This window comes from Podarcis melisellensis (assembly GCF_964234715.1).
Source record: "Podarcis melisellensis genome assembly, chromosome: 5".
In the NCBI taxonomy this organism is placed as follows: Eukaryota; Metazoa; Chordata; class Lepidosauria; order Squamata; family Lacertidae; genus Podarcis; species Podarcis melisellensis.
The window spans coordinates 44,306,661-44,330,029 of record NC_138537.1 but is presented as its reverse complement, the minus strand read 5'-3'; the positions used below and the strand labels follow the sequence as shown (position 1 = coordinate 44,330,029).

The 23,369-nt window shown below is 44.3% G+C and overlaps 1 protein-coding gene across 4 annotated transcripts; it reads right to left on the bottom strand.

The window, feature by feature from the left end:
- Positions 1–23,363, bottom strand: SFXN2 (sideroflexin 2). 4 transcript variants are annotated; one of them, XM_081911609.1, is made up of 13 exons: positions 23,293–23,363; positions 20,816–20,939; positions 17,668–17,832; positions 16,815–16,965; positions 16,019–16,117; positions 15,112–15,187; positions 14,508–14,593; positions 9,982–10,042; positions 7,261–7,327; positions 5,819–5,868; positions 4,305–4,354; positions 3,913–3,960; positions 1–2,724 (listed from the first exon to the last, which is right to left on the bottom strand). In XM_081911609.1, the coding sequence occupies exons 3-13, from the start codon at positions 17,705–17,707 to the stop codon at positions 2,625–2,627; spliced, it is 828 nt and encodes a 275-aa protein (XP_081767735.1). In that variant the 5' UTR covers positions 17,708–17,832; positions 20,816–20,939; positions 23,293–23,363; the 3' UTR covers positions 1–2,624. The 4 variants fall into 4 exon arrangements, with proteins under 4 accessions (XP_081767735.1, XP_081767732.1, XP_081767733.1 ...); XM_081911606.1 differs by having other exon boundaries at positions 16,815–16,985; positions 23,293–23,311; XM_081911607.1 differs by having other exon boundaries at positions 16,815–16,985; positions 23,166–23,296.
- Between the last annotated feature and the right edge of the window lie 6 nt (positions 23,364–23,369).

Sequence of the window (23,369 nt, the reverse complement as noted above, 5' to 3'; positions counted from 1 at the left end):
TTTATAAGACTGCAGTGTGTTTTATTCTGTTGTCTTTCCTGTACATGTAACAAAGCCTTTCCCTGGCAGGTTTAATGGCGCGAGCTTTTCTTGACCCAATAAGCAACACTGAATGTCAGTTCATCCTGAACAAATCCAAGAATGGCAAAAAGCAAAAAATATTCCAATACTTTGCTATCCAATATGGCAGACTTTGGCTAGCACCAGCATAAACAAATATACATACACAATTGGGCAACATTTAACATAAAAATAATAAAACACATATAAAAATCAGTAAGCTCCTGGATTCAAACAGTCATTTTCAATGCAAGGCAAATCAGATCCTTAAAATAAATTGCTGCTTAAAATATCTACCAACAAGGGACAGACTCTCATCATAATTTGGCACATGTACCTTAAATGAATACCTTGCATGAGTGTCTTCCCGCCCATCAAGCATTCTAATTTCTGCATGCAAGAACTTGATTTGCATAATGAAAGTATTTACTATTTAAAAAGAGCACATTTCAAGTGTTCAGAATACTTCACACACGTTATCTCAATAATCATTACAACAGTTAAAACTTCAAGATTGGTTACTATTATCACCTATGGGTTGGAGATGGGGGTCTAAGGCTGAGATGCAGGACTAAGGCTCACCTAAAGCCGCCTAGTGAGTATGTGGATGACAGAAGATTTCAGTAAAGGACCTGCTCAACTTACACCTGAGTGAGTGGGAGCATCAGATGTGTGTTGTCTCCAGAACAGTGCAACACCCTGGTTTGGGAGAGGTAGAAAATATGCGCTATTTGCATCCTTAACCAGCTGCACGGACAGCATGTGTCTGCACGTAGGCCCCACAGCTGCTTTTCTGTTAACCCCGGGTGCTGCCAAAGAATCAGCATGGGAAATGTCAACTATTTAGAGTCAGTCTTAATACTAGCCTAAGCAACCTGGGCAACTTGCACTTCTCAATAAAGTGGCAAACCTGTGTTTGGAAATTACTTCAGAGCGCAGGTGGGGGAACACACATAATGAATGTTCTTCTGGGGACCTTCCTAGCCTTTACTCATGTTATTCTTCTGTGCTGTATGTGGGTGTATTTGTGTTTTGTGTACAGAGAAGCATTCAGTTACGTGAACACTCACCTACACTCTAAAGTGGTACAGGCCAGACAAAGGGATGGACAACCTGAAGCCTAAGGGCCAAATGCAGCCCTCTGGATCTCTATCTGGTCTTTGAGAATCTTCCCAGGTCACATGCCATCCCCTGCCCTGCTCCCCACCTTCCTTGAGTGTTTTTGCCTGTCTGGAATGTGTTCTTGAACTCTTACACTGCCTCTTGCATGCCTGGTTGGAGGGGGGAGGTTTGTGTGTGTTTAGACCCTAGCCTATAGTGAAAAGGTGTGCTTTACATTTGTTGCTCTGCCCACTTTCGTTTCTGGCTCCATCCACCACTGGCCTGTGGGCCCCAGCAGGTTGACCAGAAGGGAATGTGGACAGCTCAGTTGGTTAGAGCTTGGTCCTGATAACACCAAGGTTGTAGGGTTAAATCCCCATATGGGACAGCTACATATTCCAGCATTGCAGGGGGTTGGACATGATGATCCTCAGGGTCCCTCTTCCAACTCTACAATTCTATGATTCTAAGTGCTTGGGCTGAAAATAATTCACCACCCCTAGTTTACTTTCTCAGGGAGAACTAGGTTGCTACTGCACGAGCTGGTGGATTTTTTTTTTTTCCTGGAAAGAAATACTGGGGAGGCAGAACATATAGGCTCATCTTTCCAAATGAAAAAAGAAAACAGGTTTCACATTCACCTCTCTCCCCAGTAGCCCATTTGTGCATGCATAGAAAATTTATGTACCACTGTGGGTCTTGAAAAGCAGTGGTGGGAGAAACATTATTCTAGTCCCATTCTCTTGATTGACTTGAGTTTGGGCCTATAGCCTTCCAGATGCTGGTGGACTATGACTCCCATCATCCCTGACAGCTGGTCATGCTGGCTACAGCTGATGGGAGCTGGAATCTAACAACACATGGAGGTCACAAGTTGACCACCTTTTGCAGGGTGTGCTTAAGCGATAATTTCCTACACTGACCCCAAGTCAAACCTACCTTTACATGATTTATCTTAATGATTAAGCAGAGGAAATTGGTCCATCTGAAGGCACATGAGCAAATCAACACCATAGTGATACAGACCTATATTTTGATTTTGAGTCATCCAGTGTGAAGCCCACAGTAACTTCCCCATTTCACATCTATTTGGAGGTTTTGTACCCTTTAGGAACCAAGACAGATTTTGACAAAGATAAGCTTGGCAGAGATTGCCTTGGAAAGACAAAATGAGGCACCCAGTTGGAAATCCCAAAGTTGCATAGAACACAGGTAACGTATCAGAACGGAGCAGGAACTATATGGCCGGGAAGGTGGAGGAAAAATCCATAGGGAGGTTACAACACCTATCCTTGTGAGGAGTGCTGTACAGCTAAGAGCTTCATAACAGCCAGACTGGATCAGGCCAAAGGTCCAATTAGCCCAGCACCCGATTTCTCACAATGGCTAACAAGACACTTCTCGGAAGCTCAAAGGCAGAGCACGAATGCAGGTCCAGGCAGCTCCCGAGATAGAGGCTTCATTCACAATCCCTTGTTAAAATAGACATAAGGCACATTGTCTCCATGTCTGGCCACAATCGATTGCCTGAGATCAGGCTCCAAATGTGAAAGGGCAATGGAGCTGGAAAGGAAAAGAAGAAAAGACTTGGTCCTCTATGTAGCTCAAGGCTGCCTAATATAAAGTGACATGGGAATGGGAGCCAATTAGGTGCAAAAAAAGTCACGTAAGATTTTGTACCCTGCCACGCACTACTTTTCTATAATTCTGGGCAAGTCACTTAATTTTGCCAGGTCTCCCCTAAAGGAATGGAGAGAGAACTGTAGTCTAGCAGGTGGGACAAGGACTGGCTACGCACCTGTTATGGGTAAAGAAACCATTCACAATCGGCTTTCCTGGTGCTGGCTGTAAATTTTAACTGAACAGTTTGATGAAGCAGAGGCTTGCTTAGGAGAGCCCAGTCTGCAGCTGCACTTGCTGCAAGGCTCTTTGTGTCACGTTTCTAGAGCACTGAGGAGAGTCTAGGCAACATGGATTTCAAGCTGGCAGCAAAACTGCCCTTGCCTTTGTTCTCCCGAAGAGTAAGAACAGAAAAATGGAGGCAGATATCGAAATCAGTATTAAGTGAATCACTTAATACACTCCCTTGCAAACTCGGCCACATGGTAGATTCCATATTTATATGTGTGCATCGCAAGGCTTGTCTAAAAAACCCATCCTGAGTGGAACTGACACATAAGTCCCAGTCAAAGACAAAATGTTGTGGGTGTGTTTCTTTAGAAAATGTCTGGGAACCAGTGCCATAGTAAATGTTATAGTAAATAGTAAATATAGTAAATAGTTATGTACAGAGTCCACAGTTTTGCTTGTGTATGGAAGCGCAGAGGGAACACCCTGAATTAAAGAGCCACACACATAGTGCCCCCCACTCCAAGCTAAGAGGCCAGAGAAGCTCTTTAGTTAGTCCAGAATCCTTCTGCTGGCTTCTTTCTCAGGAAAATTCAGTGTCACCAATTAGGAAGCCAGTCCTATTGAACTTGTAGGATTTCATATTAGAGTAAACATGGCACAGGAGTGAATTGCAATTTTGGCTACACACCAACATGAATCATTCCTGTGTGGGAAAGATGAGGTAATTATTAAATTATACTATGCCTGCCCACAAAATGATGAGCAAATATCAATCAGCTGAAGGCACATGTGGTTGAAGACATGTGGCAATGCTGCCCTCCCAAGCCAGGAAGATACCAGAATTGTATAGGGAAGTCAACAGAGAGAATGTATAAAAAGAGAGAGGGCTAAGACTTGTACCTTCGTTGTGGGAAGAGTGCACAGGCAACCGGGACCATGAACACAAGGCTACAAAGCAAAGGCAGACTGTTAGAAATAAGGTTCAATTTTTTCTAGACAGCAAACCCAGCATCGCTATTCCAGCTTCAAAACTGCTAAGAGAGAGGCCATACACATGGAAGAATTTTTCACACAGAAACGCTAGTATTGCATCTTGGCCACTCCCCACTGCTCTTCCTCATCTGAAATCACCTGGTCACTCAACAGCTGTTGTGCTACAGAAGTAACCTGTAAAGTCCTGTGGGTATCCAAAGCGCTGTTTTATACCATACCCATTACCCACCACATCTAGTTTTGCTGTCTGTGCCTTAGGTTAGTACTCATGAAGGCAATATGACACACATAATACTTACAACCCTCCAACAAGTATCGTTTGCAATGGAGCATGGAGAACCTGGATTTTCTGCCAAGAAAGCAACAGATAAGAAAGTAAGAAACCAAACTCTCATACCTTAGTACAGTGGTACCTCGGGTTAAGAACGTAATTCGTTCTGGAGGTACGATCTTAACCTGAAACTGTTCTTAACCTGAGGTACCACTTTAACTAATGGGGCCTCCTGCTGCTGCCGCGCCGCCACCAGGCAATTTCTGTTCTCATCCTGAAGCAAAGTTCTTAACCTGAGGTACTATTTCTGGGTTAGCAGAGTCTGTAACCTGAAGTGCCTGTAACCTGAGGTACCACTGTAAAACGATGGGAACCCACGGCCTTCCAGCTGAAGTTGGGTGCCAACTCCTATCAGCCCCAGCAAGCATGGCCAACAGTCACAGATGATGGGGACAATAGTACAGCAAACATCTAGAGAGCCACATGTTCCCCATCCATGCCCTCTTCTCTGTTGGGATCTGACAATGCTGAACACATACTATGGAAGTCAGAAAGTGGCTAGGTTTTGCTTCAGTGTTTTGGTGGCCAGTCTGCCATGGTGAACAAGCTTTTTCTGCTATTCAACCTAATTCTCTGCTGCTACAACTAGATCCATTTTTTCTTGGCCCTTCCAAGACTTTCATTGCTTCCATATGCCACATCCAAGAGAGGGTTTCACTAAAGACTATACCCTGGTATATAAATGAGCAAGTTTGTTCTACAGTTTGCTGATCTAAGCACCATTTATACCTACAACTGTGTTTGCCAAAAATCATAATCTTGATCCTAGAGGAATTTATAGATAGGCTTTCCTGTTTATAGTATGAACACCTCCAAGAGATTTTTGAGGCCCAATTGAGAAAGAGAGAGGAGAACTAAATCATCTGCATACATCAATATTGAGAGCTTTCTATTTCTAATTACTGGAGAGAGGGAGTTTGCATTGGCTAAATATGGCAACCGATCATTATCATAAAAATTTAAAAGAGTGGAAGCCAGAATGCAACTTGCTTCACTCCTCAAGACATTTTAAAAGCACCGGTCATTTATACCATCTCTGATCCTCATTTCTGTATTGCTGTATAGTTCTTGGATCAATAGCAGAAGTCTGCAGTCAGGGTTAGCAATCTGAAATTTCTTCCACAGTCTGTTTCAATTAATACAGTTGAATGCAGCAGAAAGATCAATAAAGGTTACATAAAGATTATTCTTAATGTTCTTAGTTTATTTCCTTACAATATGGTTCAGAGTAAAACATTCATCAATGGTGCTGTGTCTTCCTCTGAATCCTGCTTGTTATTCATGAATAAGGTTATTTTGCAACCAGTCTGATAATTTTTGAAGGCGATACCATGCATATAGCTTTGAGAAAATGGCCTGCAAGCCAAACAGCCAATAGTTTTGCGGATCTGTCCTATCCCCCTTTTAAATTGGGAAAATGGTACTCATTTTCCATACATAGGGCAGAAAATGGTGTTAAGGTATACTTCTAGAGCTACTTACCTTCATGAAAGGATATTTTTCTAGTCTCTCCATTATGATGGGCAACAAAACTGGAGAAAAAGAGAGCATTGGTTTATTCTAAGAAGAGATGTGGGATATTAAAGAGCCTTCCCTCCCCCGCTTCTCTGCCATTCCATGTATGCATGCTATGTAAACTTCAGCAGCAGAGCAGCCTGACTTTAAGAAGCCACACAGACACCAAATATCTCTCCCTAGAGTCCACCCAGGAGGACTCTTCTTTCTTGATAATGCCCATGTATCCTGGCTCAAGGGAACTAATGGCATTCAAGATGCAAAAACCCCAAAACAAACAAACAGTGGGCAATAGCTTCTTCACTGAGCAGCTCATCACCACATTTGCAGGTGCTCCTATTAACAGCACTTTAAATGGTTTATAATCAATACACGTCCAAATTCTTATGGCACTGAAGATATTTCAAGCACTCTGCAACAAACCTCTTCTGGTTTGAAGTGCTTTTATGTTGGGAGTCCAGAAGGACTTAGCCACATCAGAATGCCCAAACAGATAAAGATGGCAAGGTTCCTCCAGTGGCGACTTCTTAGCACACACCATCTATTAAAGTATGAGGAATAAATTTCCATGTACAACTAGTTTTAAAAGCTCTTCCTCAGCCTAGCCCTGCAGTGCAATAAGCAAACAGCGCACAGCCACATGCTCAGAAAGTATTCTCTTGCAGCTTTAGGCTTGTAAGATACAGATGAGGGGAATGGGGAAGGGGATTACTCAGATTTCCCGAGGTAGAGACAGGCCTTATTATAGAGACTTCATTGGGGGGGGGTGGAGGGGTCTTAGCATAATGACTCTCTTCCGCATTAGAGCAGTTTGCTTTCTGAACACCATAGTAAGAGCCAGATGAAGTACAGTTTCAAAAGCCCACAATATTACTCACTAGAGCAGTGGTTCTCAATTTCGCCACTACCCACCCTCAAGGACCAATTGTGAATTGCGGCAGTTCACTTTAATACCCCCCCCCCCCCGAATCATTATCAAAACAAGTACCATATTATGAAAATCATTGGCCCCTGAACTGGTAAAATTATAGGGGAAAATTAGTACACTATACCAATGCAGTGTTATGAAAGTAAAACAAAATACAGTACAGGCTCTAGGGCTTGCCAGTCTGTTCAGTAAATATGGCCCCGATCAGCTGGATCAGAACAAATCAGCTGGGGCGGACAATGAGGGAAGTTGAGTATAGGGCCAAGGTACAGGTATTCTCAAGTGTTCTACAATCTTCTTGAGTGGAGCTTGCAGGCCATAGTTTGGTCTGCTTCTTAGGAGAGATCATTGACTGGAGGTAAAACTTCATACCTATCCTCCTCCTCAGCTGAAGCTACCTTACATTAATAATCCATGTGTCATCTTTGGTGCCCATCCCATAATCTACTTGCCAAGCTATAGTTCAAAGGCTTTGCCTTACTCATGCCAGGAGCAGCCATGGCGACGCGGGAAACCACCACCTGAGTTATCCCCTTGATCGCAGCTCTCTGAAAGAAAGAGTCATGTTGTTCTTCAAATGATGACACACATAGAGGACCAATCATCTGAGAATGGCTGGCATCAGGCAAAGAGGGGAAATGCCTGGGCTGTCTCCAACACTCAGATGGGCACTTTCATGGCTATTAAATTTTGAGAAAGGATACGTAAGGATGGGAAATGAAGGACTACAGAGAGAGCACAACCCTCTGACCGAAAATAGGGATACATTAAACATGGTTCCAACAGCAAGAGGATCAGCTACAAATGCTCCAGTGCATCTTGATGTTCCCATGGGACAGGAGGGCGGAACCTGTGGCCCTCCAGATGTTGTTGGACTGTAGCTCCTATCTGCCCCAGCCAGCATGACCAATGGTCAGGGATGACGGAAGATGTAGGCCAGCAACATCCACAGATTCCCTACTCCTGCTACAATGGTGAGCCCATCTTCTGCTTCCCCTCTCTCTGTTGGTGCCCTACAGCAGTGTTCCCCAACCTTGGGCCTCCAGCTGTTTTTGGACTACAATTCCCATCATCCTTGACCACTGGTCTTGCTAGCGAGGGATGATGGGAGTTGTAGTCCAAAAACAGCTGGAGGCCCAAGGTTGGGGAACACTGCCCTACAGGACTCTGCTCTTGGCCCTCTGCTCTTCTCGACACACGGCCTTTGGGTGATCTCATCAAATCCCACACTGCTGCCCGTCACTTATGTTTCTTTAGGGATCCATCATCGTCATCTCAAGCTCAACATGTGCAACACCAAACTTCTGATCTTTCATTCCAATCGGTTCTCTCTTTGGATCCACACCAACAGCAGCACTGTCTGTTCTGTTACACTGGGAGATAACGATGGGCACGTCTCTCTCTTTTGTTCCTCATGTTCAGTCTATAGCCAGCTCATGTCACTTCTCCCTTTTACAAGAGAGGTTGGGAAACTGCAGCCCTTGGTGGGAGAGAGAAGGAAGAAGCTCATACGGATGAAGCAAGTGATCTGACCCTGCTCCAGCAGCTCGCTGAACAAGAAGGAAGAGAAAAAGGGGTTGGCAGAAAGAGAGGGAAGGAGAGAAGGACTACATTTGCCCCCTAACTGCATGTGACACCCCTACCCCACTGATCTTCCCGGGGGAACGTGGCCCTTGGCACCCCTGATTTACAACACTGCAGAAACACAGCCCTTCCTCTCTGGCATCTCAGCAAAAACTGAACTATGCCCTGGTCATCTCTTGCCTGGGCTTACATTGTCTCACCAGAGTTCCAGCTGAAGAATGCTGTCCGAATGCTGTAACGAACTGAAATCACTGCACGTCCTCCCCCTATTTACCCTTGTCTCCATTGTTTTCCCTGTGCCAGATTTCAGACTGCAAGTAGGGGCCTGTTCTCTAAGGATGTTTCGTTTAGAAAGTATTATCTGAAGGTCAACAAGCTTCGTGTTTCGGCAGAGCAAGAGATACGAAAATATGCCGCTTGGGCTTTATTTGTAGCAGAACTGGGAATAGCAAAGCGCCCAATGCTACCTACAAAGAATCTGCATAGCATCTGCATTCTGGGTTCTTTCTTTAGACATCTGTGTCAGGAAGAATGCATGGTGTGTGCCAATGCAAGCTGAAACATATCTTGTTCCCTGCTAAAGCGATTTTTGAGTACGGCTCCAGCTCTTGGGGCCGGAAGGCAGATTAGAAGCTTAAAGCAAGAACCCTTAAAATCATAAGCAGGCAGTAGTGCAAGCCAGTGACCACCACCCCAACTCCACAAGATAGATAGGTTTGGTTTTCTTGGGATGCCAAAAGTCACTTATCTGAAGCAGCCATCACTTCCCCAAGAATATCACCTGATGAAAGGTTATGGCCTATGAAAGTTTATTGGACATGCGCACAAATAAATCTTTAAGGCAAGGATGGAGAATCTGTAGCCCTCCAGATGTTGCTGGACTACAGTTCCCACTATACCTGATAAATAGCCATGCTGGTTGGAGCTGATGCAGGTTGGGAATTCAGCAACATCCAGAGAGCTGCAGGTTCCCCCTGCCTACTCAAAGTCAGAGGTGGGGATCTGGATCCGGCTGGCAGGTCAGACTGTTCTCTCTTCCACCTCTTGCTGGCCATGATTGACATGTAGGCAAAGCCCCTTGGAAAAGTGCTATCTTGTGGAATACTTTGAAAGGGGAACGGCAAGACTCAGCCATCAGCCAGTGGTTGGGTCTTGCAGAGTGCTTTGCAGACAGATAATTTTGGCTGAGTCAGGTCATTGGCTGCCCCACATCTGATGCCATATATGACAACAGGTGTAGAACAGGTAGGCATGGCTTGGGTGCAGCGGCCTGAGAGGCAAAATGCAGCGGTCTGGCAGGCCTAATTAGGCCTGGGGCCAGAAGTTCCAGAAGCCCAGTTTTAGGATATAACAGTAGCTTTCATCTTTTCACAATTCCCTGTTGCCCTTTTTCTCTCTCTCCCCCAAATGCTGATGTTGTGCCCGACTCCCAAATCCTCCCTAGGATGGGGAGATCACAAGTACACAAAAAGGGCAGCATTTTAAAACCTGAAGTGCCTGCATATCCAGGTCTCTCAATTCCTTTGGCTGTCAGCAAGACAAATTCCAAATGCTTTGTTCCTCCAAACACAGCAATGATGACGCTACATCTCCAAACTCCTGAGATGATGGTACTTACCTTGGACTTGCCCAGAGGGTTGTCATTCTCATCAGTCACTGTGATCCCATTTATGAGTTCCCTAAATGCGAACACAAACACACCATCTCAGACATTGCGACCGACCCTGCTGAACTTTAGAACACCCACACTTTTGAGACCACCACGCTCAGCATCTGAAGCATGCTCCTTCCTTCCCTCTGCACAACAAACACCCCTGCTTTCGTCAGGACATTCAGCCTTCATTCTCATGATCCTCAGAGCACCGAAAGAGAGAGCCTTGAAGAACAGCTCAAAGAGAACACAGGAGATGGAAACAACAACAGCAGCAAGATGCTGTTACATGTGGATCCTCAGAACATCACATTTCACTTTTTTATGTATGTGCAAACAATAGACACCGACTCTGTCTGATTCAGACAGTCTGAGGCTCTCTGATTATGTCATGAAATTATGACATAATTATATATTGTTAGGCACCAGGCAAAAACATTCCTTTTCTCCCAGGCCATTGGCTAATTAAACCAATTAATTTGGCTAATTTAAACATAGGGGGTATTATTTTGTCTGCCATTATTTTACATATTTCCTGTTTTTATATTGTAAATGATCCTGTGATCCTCAGTTGAAGGGTGGTATATCAATTTAATAAATACATAAAATAAATAAATGAAACATGAGGGGATGCCTAGAATAGCAAAAGGACCTAGATTCCCAATCCCAAGAAAACCCTAAGCCACCATTATCTTAAAATGACCTAAGGGTGGTGGTGGGGAGCAGCGGCGGAGCATTTGACTGCGCTGCCCAGAATGGGAGCACTCCCAAGGTGGGCGGGGCGCGGAGGGTGCCCTCCCAGGCACAGGATAGCAGCTTGGGTGCAGAGAGCGGCATGCGCACCCTGCAGCTGGGGGCGGAGCAAGCCACCGATGGCAGACATTCAGCGTGCCACCTGCCTGTGACTCCCAAGCCTTCCCCAGCTGTCAAAATGAAGGGGGAAGGGAGGAATGCCACTGGCAAAGTGGTACAGCTCCCCCTTTCCCCCGACAGCTGGGGGTAGGCTTGGGAATCGTGCCAAATGTCAGCCCCCTCAGCAAAGGCACCCAGGGCGATCCGCCCCCACCGCACCCCCCTTCCTCCATTCCTGGTGGGGAGGCATTAGAGTTGGTTATAGGACAGTCAGAATCAACTGGCACAGCTACGGTCAACTTGCAGCAGACCAGCAAGTGAGTCCCAGCTCCAAACAGCAAGAAATCCACTCACCCCTTCTAAATTAAGTTGCTAAAATAAACAAAACTTGAGGCAGAAAGCTGTAACGGGCATGTTTGTGTATGAAAGGAGTATGAGCTTAGCTCAGGTACCAAAAACAAATTCTTGAGCTGCACACGTACCCAGAGGCACTCTGGTTCATTAGTTCTGAGTGTACACATGTCCCCCAAGCCTCCATTTGTAGCTCACTGAAGTTCATGGACTTTGAGGTTCTATATACAGTGGTACCTCTAGTTACGAACTTGATTTGTTCCGGATGTCCGTTCTTAACTTGAAACTGTTCTTAACTGCTTTCACTAATGGGGCCTCTGGCTGTCGCTGCACTGATGGCACACGATTTCCATTCTCATCCTGGGGCAAAGTTCTCAACTCAAGGTAACTCTTCCAGGTTAGCGGAGTTTGTAACCTGAAGCGTTTGTAACCTGAGGCATTTGTAACTCGAGGTACCACTGTAAAAGGCAAGGTAGGTCCTGCAACTTCCCTACCCTGCTGGGCAAAGAGAAAAGAGGGTGTGAAAAGGGATAGAGGCCTACCCACATTTGACTCCCCCACCCTCCTCTCTCAGCATATTCCACTCCCCAAAACTACTCCCAAACAACTGTGGCACTTAATGTGTGTTTGTGGAGTTATTTGATCCTGCTGATCTGAACCCTCACCCCATCTTCCTCCCAATCACATGGCTTGTTTTGTGTTGATATGCTTCCTCATTTTGGAAACCCAAGGCTCCGTTTTTCACTAACAAATTAGGAAAAATCTGCTCACAGAACATTGCAGGGTCTCATGGTAATATCCTCTAAAAACTCTTAAATCCCTTGCAGGCTACTATTGTTGAGATGGTGTATATCACAAGACAACGAAGCATCTGAAACCATCTTGATGGTGCACTGCTGCCGCCTAGTGGCCCCCGTTAAGAAACAAAAAAACCTGCATACATATCTCCAAAGAGTCATGGGATTTCCATAATAAATCGATTTATTCCAAATATTCATCCGAATATTTATATGGAAGACAGAACACATCTGGAAAACTAAAGGAAGCATTTGTACTATTGCAACTAGCACCACCTCCTGCAAATTAAATGCCTGGACAAAGTGCTTATCCACTATGTTCATAGTTCCTTTTTAAAAAAAAGTTGCCTCCATTTGAATGAAGCCTATCACTGCAACATTTTCCCTTGGTTTAGGGGGGAAATCTATCAACCAAAGCCATGAAAAACATCTTGCAACTAGTTTCTGGCTCAATAAGAAGGTGACATCTCAAGCATTACTGTGAGCCCATTTCATTTTTGCAGACAGAGGCAGAATGGACCTGGGGTTTCAGAGTATTCTGGTGACACAGAGAGCCAAGAAGGAGCTGTGTTTGAAATGGATGCCTGATGGTTGTGGCTGTGAGCAGGAATAGATTACCTCTCTTTGTAGCACACTGCACAGCCATTAAAAACCCCACCACAACTGCGTAACCAGCAGTAAGCAGAGCAGAATTTTAACATATTTCTGTAATCTTAAGGTTTGGTGTCTGTATGCATTCTACCTGGGGCCTACCCACTTGCTTTAATGTCCATCATTGCATTTCTTTATTCTGGGCAGGTTGGTTCTGCATGCCCTGTGCTGTGTATTTCATGTGCCTAATTTACTGTTTTTACCCATGTCACTAAGGGTGGCTGCTGAAATCTCATTCACATGGCAATTAAGTTCATTGCAAGCCAAGTTATTTCCCTTTAACCATCACTGGTTGTACATAAAAGTAAAAAGTCAATCATGGGGAAAATCTGATTTATATTTTGTGTAACCAGAGTATGATGATTACCTCATCAAATCCAAAATAAAGAGCAATGAGCATTCAGCCTAGTAGAACTGATTTTTCCCATTTGTCTCTGAATCACTGATGCCTCAATTACCCTGCTGACTTAGTCCTTAGGCAATATATTAAAATTGTATTCGACTCTGGTTTGGGCTCTCATTTTAACAACTGGTAAATAATACTAATTGACATTGTGTTTTAAACTATTCCAACTGTTTATTTTCTAAGTGAACAAAGAAAACAGAGTATTGTAGTATACGGGATTGTGGGCTGGGAAAATGTGAGCAGAGAGGTGAAAATGGCAGTAGTACTGGATTTTCCATAGAATAGGTTAGAACCAACCAGCCAAATCCACATAATTAGCTGTCATTTTTCTGCATTTTGCTTTAAGGATGCATCTAGACAGCACTTATGTTGCATTTGTGTCTGGGTACCTAACCTCTGCACATGTTCTATATATGTGCATGCTTCTTCCTCCAGGGACTGTGGCTCATGTTTTGGGCTTGCTGTTGTTTTTTAATAAATGCTGAATTTGTGAAACTGCACCTATATAGAGAATTTATGAATCTAATTAATTTCCACACACACACACACACACAAAAAGCAGGCCAGGGAGCAAGGGACCTTGGAATGCTGCTGCAAAGAAACTGGTTTGTAGGGTCCATAACATACAGTATGCAAGTTCAGCTGAGGATAAGGGAAGTTATACAATATTAGCAAAATGTACAGGAAGTAAGTGGAATGATGCAAGTTTACTGTCCGGGGAGACAGGAAACCATTTCAACAGTGGTAGAGCAACAGTCCACACCTATCATGTCCACACCTATCATGCAAAAGCTTATAGCTCTTCAATGAGTATAAACTTGTGTCTGAAGGTTAAAAACACACACACAACAAACAAACAAACACACAGACACACACGGAAATGTAGTGCAAATGGTGAAAAATAGTAGGATGTTGAAAGAACAACAAGGACTTATCACCCACATCTTAGGATATACTCCATGACACACTATATGAAATCAGTTTGCGTTTTCATCAACAAAAATGCTCCCACCCATCATGTTTTTGACTCAGCACTCAATGTGTCTGTGTTTAGATACCTAATGCCCAGGATTTTAAGACTAGTAGTTTAAATGGAGGCCCAATCACCTCCAGAGAAGTAAATACACTTTGGGAAGGAAATGGAGCTTCCTTTCTGGTTTGTTTACCCTGCTGCCTCTTCTGCTATCAGCAGTGACTTTGGAAAGCAGCTGTATGAGTGAACAAGTGAGTTATTATTAGATACTGGAGGAGCGGGGAGAACTCAGGTGTCCTTATACCCAGGCAAATGCCTTTACCGCTAGGTAAAGGAGCATTCCTTCTTTGAAGCAAAGGCCTGGGCTGTGGACGGCAAGCAGAGCACAGCATCATGACATTACAGCTCGCCCCTTCACCCCTCCCGCCTTAAAGGGCCACTTGAGCTCTACCTAGAGACTTACTGCTGCCTCATCAAGGGGATGTTGACGCAGTTGGCAGCAGCTACCGCTGCAAAGGGGACCCAGCGTGCCACAAGGGATGGCGCTCTCTGCAAGGAGACAGGAGTGCAATTAGGAGGAGGACCAGATCTTCAGAACTCTGTGTGTGTTTTCAGGAAGGACACAGTGCCTATGCTATGGATACCATAGGCCCTGTATGCCTAATGCCAAGAGTTATTCCAATTCTCCCAAATTCTTATAATGAATACACATCTGCTTACAATAACATACAACAGTTGAAGCCAAGGAAGGAAGGGAGGAAGGGAGGAAGGGAGGAAGGGAGGAAGGGAGGAAGGGAGGAAGGGAGGAAGGGAGGAAGGAAGGAAGGAAGGAAGGAAGGAAGGAAGGAAGGGAGGGATGGGACACATCTCACAGCCACAGCCAAAATAAGCTGCGTCCAGAATGGTGTGCCTTCCAATTATCCCTTTGTACAGTTCCCAAGGCTGATGCATAAGAAGCAGACAATCACACTTCCACAGCTCCGAAGACACTGGAGGAAGATTGCCTCCCCCCCTGCAGCCTTGCTGCCCCTTTGTGGTTAGAAGAACAAAGCATTTTCCTACGGTACCTTGGTGTAAAGGTTGAGTCCTACAGCAGTTGCCAAGGCAGTGCTGGTAGCAGTGAAATAAGCAACTCCAATTTGCCTGGAATCATCCAAAGGGTAAACAAGTTAGGTCCATAGACAGTCCATCTCAGTTCATGAATTGTGCAACAAAGGGACTCCTCCACACCACCAGTGTGGTCTTACTGTGGCAGGCTTATTCACTACCTGTCATCCCTACACTGTTGGCTCTCCAATAGACACAAGACATCAAGGATCTTTCCAACTCTAGCTCTGTGATCCAATGGGAGGGGAAACAGAACCACCATGAAGTCTATTGTTGTAGACAGAGCATCAAGTTGCCTAACAACAACCTCTTCCCCACTTCAGCCAGGTAAAATCTACCATCATAGAGTCTGAAGTTAAGCCATCCATGTGAATAAGCTATGAATATCACACATAGGGGCAATAAGAAATGAGGTCTTTAATTCTGCCACTCCAAAAGTACCACCAAGCTCTGTTCACTGGAGCCCGTTTCAGAAGTGCCAAGTACCCTATCAACTTGATAGGGTTACTATGACAAATGGATGCATAGCAATTTGTTTGCATCATCCGATTTCCCCAGAGGGCGCTTCCTGCCAATGTAGTCAAACTATTCCAGCTGATAGAGCAAATCCTAGCTTAAGCCAGACAACAAGCCTGACATGCTAAAAGACTGAGTGAAATTCAGTGTTGCTCACTTCCAGTTGTTCCACCTGCTCTCCAGATGGAATCATCCCCCTCCTTCTCCTGTCCATTTCCCAGAGCCAATTCCAGGGGTTGTACAGGGGAAGAGAGAGGGGGGAAGCACCGCTGTGTGGAAGGCCTTCTGTTGATGGGGTTGGTTAGGTGAATCCTGCCTCATGCCATCAGGTAACCCTAAACAGGTACTCACTTGAGGGAGATGGGGCTGGCAGCATTCCGGTTGGTGTAGTTCACAATGGCATTGAAAGACTGATTCACCCACTGCCAGAAAACTACAGCTGGAACTGTCCTGTAGGGAAGGGAGTGAGAGAAAAAAGATCCAGAAGCCAGAATAGGATTGTGCATCCATTTAAATAACCAAAAGTGACACCACTGTTATCATTTTTCTGGCCCAAGGTGTTCACCTTGGTCAGACTTGGCCTTTAGTTGCATGCAACACCAAGCCAAAGCAGGACTTACAGTGAACAAGCAAACGTGCAGGCTCCTGGTTGTTCAGCTGAGCTAAGCCATGGTTTTTAAAAGCACTGGCTGCACACAGATATGACTTTGTGAGTGCACTGTCTGTCTGCTCAGCCCATGCATAGACTCTGCCTGTGTTCAAATCCTCTCGGAAGTCTCCTTTACAGTTTAAGCCTACCTGTGTCTACTCAGAGGTAAATCTTATTTAATTCAATGGCTCCTGCTCACACCCAAGTGGGATTAGGATTGCAGCCTTAGTTACAATTAGTGTCTGCTACTAATTTCTGCAATAAAATAGCATGTGCACAGTGCTAAGGATTAATTGCCTGAAAAACATTTCACTGTTAATGTAGCACCTCTTGAAGACCGATCTAGAACAGGAATAAAAATGGGAGAAAGTAGCGCAGGCACGATAAGGAACAGATTTCAAAATTCGGTTGAGATCACCAGCGCTTGAAAGGAATAAACACCCAGTATTCTATGTCTCACAAAAGCAACTTCCTGAAACAACACTCCTCCCTTCATACCTGTAAAACTGCAGCATGCAGCCTGTAATAGCCATTCCCCCGGGGACTTGAAAGGACATCCTCCCTATCAAATTCATCTTCTCACCAGAGTCAGGGTGGAAAGCGGAGTCATAAAGCTTCTTGGCATAGAACAGCTGCTCTTGGTTGGTTCCTGGAGGCACAATGCCTGCCCTGCAGCCATGAGAAAGAAGTAACCATTTTTCTAAAACCTCGAGCCTCCAAACTGAATAGCAGCACCCTCCCTCTGCTACAAAGTTAAGCACTGAGAATCTGGGAGAAACATTCGCACAGAGTGCACAGATGCACAGGCACACACACACATATATTCTTAAAAAGGTAAAAGTACCCCTGACGTTAGGTCTAGTCGCAGACGACTCTGGGGTTGTGGTGCTCATCTCACTTTACTGGCCAAGGGAGCAGGTGTTTGTCCGCAGACAGCTTCCGGGTCATGTGGCCAGCATGCCTAAGCTGCTTATGGTGAACCAGAGCAGTGCACGGAAACGCCGGAGCAGTACCTATTAATCTACTTGCACTTTAACATGCTTTCGAACTGTTAGGTGGGCAGGAGCTGGGACCAAACAGTGTCTAAATCCCTACATGTCCTTCATGGTATTTTTTCAACACCAGGTCCAGGATAGAGAAATTCTGTTAAAATGTTGCCTCTCTCATCAGATCAAGGTTTGAAAATGTATTCAGGTATTCACATTTTCTGTAATAGACTCTAGAGTAACAAGGACACTGTGCCTTACCCACCAATTTTGTGAATAAACCTGAATATGATCTATGATTGGATCATGCAAGAGTCCCAAATGTGTTTTGTTTTGTTTAAACCATTGTTAGTTGCCCAGTCTACCTGCAGCTCTCCACCAATGCCTTTGCTGAATCCAGTTCATGTTCCGACACCAGCAGCGTCCTTGGGTCTGTGATGCTGAAAAAGTGCTTCACACGCCCCATAAAAGTGTTCTGGTCCCAGCGAGGGATGTCAATGTTAAATGTGGTGACACTGGCTGCCATTTTACTGCAGAGTAGAAAAGGAATCCGCAGGTCAGTGCATGAGCTCCAAGGTTTACCCAAATAAAACCAAGGATTATGGTTGGCACATGTGTTCACCTGGAGATGGCGAATGCCCTTTTAAAAGCTACAAAGTTTTGAGAAAGGATGCATCTGTGATAACTCTTGCCCTGATAGTTTAGCTGTCCTGCCCATCCTCATATGTGAAATAGAGGAAGCCCCGCCACCACTGCTAGACACTGGTAGGAAATGCAACTGCTGCACACTTTCTTTTTAAATAAACAGGTGCTATTGCCATAGGAAGGGCAATAATGCATCCCATCAGCACAACCATATCCGCTTGCACTAAAGAACTCTCCTGTGAACTCCGCAAATCTGCTCCGGAGGACTGAGGGAACCCCTAGAAGAGATTGAGGGGGCACAGCGCCTAAATGGTGCGTGTCAGGCAACCAGAGTTTATTCAGCTACGGCTATTTTGCCACAAACACACAGAGACCCAGGAAGGATAAAGATGTGCGGAATGAGTGGCACGTGCCTGGCACATAAGTGATGGCCATGATGTCAAAGTGGAATTGTGATAACTGATACCAGTTTTTGGTGTAAAACTTGGGGGTCTCCACAAGTTTTACAAATTAGAAACCTATAAATTGGTGATCTATACGTGTGTGTGTGTGTGTTATACAGAGTCTCAAGGTGTGCCTGAAAAATGAAACTATTAGATTCAAAGAAATGCAACTACGAAAAGAGGCTGGGAAATTCTGTGAAAATCCCACTCTCCAAAGAACAAGTTATTTATTTGTTCATGCTATGAACTTTGGCATGAACTGGATCACACTGTGACTTTTCAGCCACAGAAATACACAGAGGGGAGGGAGGACTTTATTACCTTGTTGTTCACATATCGTACACTCAGCATGTATGGAATCTACAGCATAATCTTTGCTAAGGTAATTGCTATACATTCCAAAGAAATTCTATGCATACTCTGTTAAAATATTAAACAGCAGCCCTCCTTAGTACCACTGAAAGGCTAGGACTAACCATAACCAAGAGAAATTTCTTATGCAAACAGCCCCTGGCCAGTGTCTTTATGAGGTATAAGGCATTACCAACTACAGTGGTACCTCGGGTTACATACACTTCAGGTTACAGACTCCACTAACCCAGAAATAGTACCTTGGGTTAAGAACTTTGCTTCAGGATGAGAACAGAAATTGCGTGGCGGCGGCGCAGCGGCAACCGGAGGCCCCATTAGATAAAGTGATACCTCAGGTTAAGAACAGTTTTAGGTTAAGAACGGACCTCCAGAATGAATTAAGTACTTAACCTGAGGTACCACTGTATCTGGAAGTCTTGGGAGCAACTACAGTTACCATTTCAAATACAGTGGTACCTCGGGTTAAGAACTTAATTCGTTCTGGAGGTCAGTTCTTAAACTAAAACTGTTCTTAACCTGAGGTACCATTTTAGCTAATGGGGCCTCCTACTGCCGTTGTGCCACCACCACACAATTTCTGTTCTCATCCTGAAGCAAAGTTCTTAACCAGAGGTACCTGAAGCGTCTGTAACCCGAGATACCACTATACTGTATTGTATTCTGACTAAAGCAAATAGTGGGGTTGAAGCAGATGAAGAGGAGTTTAAAATCAACTTATGTCCAGTTATAGCTCTATTTGTGTATATCCTTTGAATTCTTTTGGAAAGTTTTTGACTCTGGTTAACGAATTCAGCAAAATCTGCATATATAATATCAAAATGGATGGGATTTTAACATAGGGAAAGGTATGAAGAAACATAATTAATACTAAACAACATTTAATTTATTGGAGAATTCCCCAATTTAATTATTTCGGGATCAGAGTCACAATACAGTGGTACTGAAGCTTGGTTTACATACGCTTCAGGTTACTCCGCTAACCCAGAAATAGTTCCTCGGGTTAAGAACTTTGCTTCAGGATGAGAACAGAAATCATGCTCCGGCGACATGACAGCAGCAGCAGGCCCCATTAGCTAAAGTGGTGCTTCAGGTTAAGCACAGTTTCAGGTTAAGAACAGACCTCCAGAACGAATTAAGTACTTAACCCAAGGTGCCACTGTATGTGTATTGAAAAATTAAATGAACATAGTAAAAAAGAATTACTGCAAAAAATGAATGGAGATTTAACAAGACAGGCAAGATTTAAAATATCTTGTACAGGAAAAATATCAACCTTTCTGAGAGGTCACATCTGGCAGCAGGGTGATAGGTAGTGTGGAGAAGAATAAAAGATAGCCAAGATTTATAAAATTTCATTAACAGTCAAGATGTGTAGAATATTTTACTGGCAGTTTAAGTCAAGATACCATGCTCAGCAAGAGTATAGCTTACCCTTGTGGCTACAGAATAATTAGATCTCCAAAGGCATGACTAAGACAAAACAGAATTAAGTGTGTATAGGCACAAACTGCCCTTGACCTCTGGATAAATATTCAACTCTTTCTGTTAATGGGCAGCAGTCTCTGTCAAGTAGAGAATTGTCATCTAACTGGTGGCTGGAATAAACGGGAGGATATTGGTATAGTTAAATGGATTTATGCTGGGACTGTAAATGGGAGAGCTGGGGGGAAATGAGGCTAGACATCAAAAGGAAAAACACACAAGTGCTGATTATCTTTTAGTTACCAGAATTTGAAAGAGACACACTATTAAAGCAGAGAAGCCCTAGAAAAGGTAGAGAAGGCCTTCTACTGCAGACAAAACTCTGGTTGTTTCAGATTCTGAATCCTAATTTTGTCTAAAGGAGAGGATTAGAAAATGGTGATCCTGGATCACCAACTCCAGTATTTATCTGTGAGTACTACCTCAGCAAACAATAGCTTTCTCCAGGTGTCAGCTTCTCCCCACTTATAAGAAGACAACTGCACACACCAGTCACATGCTAGATAGTCTCACATTTTACAGAGAAATTATCAGTCTGGTTTTCCTCACTGGAAGGTTTTGCATCACCAACCTTTTAGAATTCTTTGAGGTAGTCAATGAAGATGTAAGCAAGGCTGAAATGGTAGACAGTATATTCTTAGGCTGGACTTCTAGGAATACTCGGCAATCACGGGCAATCGTTTATAGAGCAGTAACTGGAATAAAAAACACACAAAGAGATAATAATAAACAGTTTTCACAGCTGAAGCAAATAAACCCTACTTTTCACTTAGCTCATATTTCTCTCAACTTCATGTCTCCAACATGTCTCCTCAGATTCCTGCTTTTCAGGCACTGCTTACTTTGTCCTTGTTCCTTGAACCTCCTTAGTAGGTCCCTCTCCTTCCCTTTGTAGCATATAGTCACTGCCCAAATCTTAAATCACATTCAAAATAACCCCCCTGGTTAAGCCCTTTCCAGTTCTGCCATTCCCCTCGCCACATCATCTTCAGGTCCCTCTCCCAAAGTGTACTTTATAGGTAGGGCATACATCATTTCGCGACACAGTAATTCAGTTTTGCTAGCAAACTGGGGGTTAAACTAACCCCTTTCCAGCCCTAGAAGCAGCATGGGGAGCGTTCGCACGACATACCTACTCACTGCAGCCAACACATTAATGTGTAGCGTCACACAGTTTGGAAAGCTCTGGGGTAGGGGGTTATTTCCCTACATCACAGACATCTTGCCATTCTTTAGCCATCCCCTGTGTGGCATTAAAACCCAGTCAAAATGATAGCCTTCTGTTCCTTCATAGAAGTTGGACTGCAAACCATTTAGTTTCCTGGGCAGCTGAACACTGTTAATTGCCATTTGAATGAAGACAAAGTGAGAGATTGGGTTGAGTCCTGTAATTGGGGTACCACCACTGAGAAGGTCCTGTTTGTACAGCGATTTCCTGGACAATACTCATCAAGGGTACCATAAGCAGGGTCTCCCCTGCAGATCTCAAAATTCAGTTTGGCTAATACTATGGAAAGTGTTAATTCAAATACTTGGGTTCTAAACCATTCAGGGGTTTATACATGAGTACCAGCACTTTGAATTGGGCCCAGTAACTCACTGACAGCCAGTTCACTGTTTTCAGGACTGGTACAATAGGATCCCAACTCGCTTCTCCAGATAGCAAATGGCAGCCACATTCTGCACTAGCTGCAGGCTCTGGACTCTGCCCAATGGCAACCCCTTGTAATGTACAGTCCAGTTAGGAGGTTAACAGAGCGTGGATTACTGTAGCAAGGTTAACCTAGTCTGAGAATGGCAGTAGCCAATGAATGAATCGTAATTGAGTATACATACTCATTACTTCAGGTGCTGTGTGAGCCTTGCTTAACATTCACAAACACCAGCAGTTGGAAGGGTCAGCTATCATGATAGTCCAATACTGAAAGACTAGGGGGCGGGGGGCCTGAAGAATTGTACAGATAGTAAATATTTTGTGTCCCCTACTCCTCTGATAATCTCCACCTCCACCACAAACAGTGACATCCTCCTTATGCATACTACCCAGGCAATATCCCTCCAATCAACCAATCATTGCTCAACTACCACACACACAATCCTTTTGATATCAACTACCCTGATGATTGAAAGTGTGACAGGTAAAGGGAAGAGAAACTGACAAAGTACTGTACAAAAAGTTACTGTAAATACATAAGGTGCATGAAGAAGCAACCCAGTTGTTACATGATGGAGAACTGCTAAATTTCTACATAATCAACAGGGCCACAGATGGTTAAAGAACAATTACAACAATCTCATCAGGAGCAGCCAGCTGTTATTCACCACCTTAAAACATAACTTGGCAGTGACTTCTCACTCTACTACCCCTGCTCTGTGGAAATACTGTGTATCAAGTGTAGAACAAGCCTATTAACTACAACTCTGTTTATCTCTAATTACCAGATGAGAGCACAAACAACAGGGGATACCTATTCCCATTATGCACCACTTGTGGATCACTGTTTGTACACACACCGTACACTTAAAACACACAAGTCTTCTGGGAAGTGCAGTTTGTGAAGGCTGCTGGGAACTGTAGTTCAGCTAGGGTGTGCGCGTCTGCTGTAACTATATGGTGAGTACGCAGCCCCAAACATCTCCATCCTCTGTCCAATCTGCTCTTCTCTCATGCCACTGAAGTTGGCACGCCAGTACCTTCACTACTGAACTCTTCCGCTTCACACCCCGCAAAAATGAGCGACATTCTCACAGCTGCATATATATGCATATGCATACACATACAAATATATATATATAACAACATGTTTTCCTTCTAACAGTGCAGAAACACTCAGTGTCACTAATACCCTAAGAGCGCAGCACCACACATGCCTCGCGTCTCCCCTTCTGCTACATTACTTATTACTTATTATTATTATTACATGTTGTCCTTCCCTCCCCGGCGTGTCCTGCATTCCGCGGGAAAGCAAGCCAGGCCGCCTCTATGGTTTTCTCTTACTCCTAACTCCTAACTCCTCGTGGCGCTTCCAGACTACCGCTCACTCCTACCTGCAGCTCGCCAAACACCAATCAGCAATGCCGCCGCCTTCCTTTCTCGTGCACATGGGCAAGGCTTCTAACCCCGC

Bases quoted from the DNA above. Each gene is read 5' to 3' on its own strand.
- SFXN2 (XM_081911606.1), bottom strand. From the start codon at position 17,828: ATGGCAGCCAGTGTCACCACATTTAACATTGACATCCCTCGCTGGGAC. The intron at 10,043-14,507 runs GTAAGTCTCTAG...GTTCGCATTTAG, and splicing joins ATCCCCTTGATGAGGCAGCA to GGAACTCATAAATGGGATCA. The intron at 2,725-3,912 runs GTACAAGTCTTA...TTTCCTTTCCAG, and splicing joins GCACTCTTCCCACAACGAAG to CTCCATTGCCCTTTCACATT.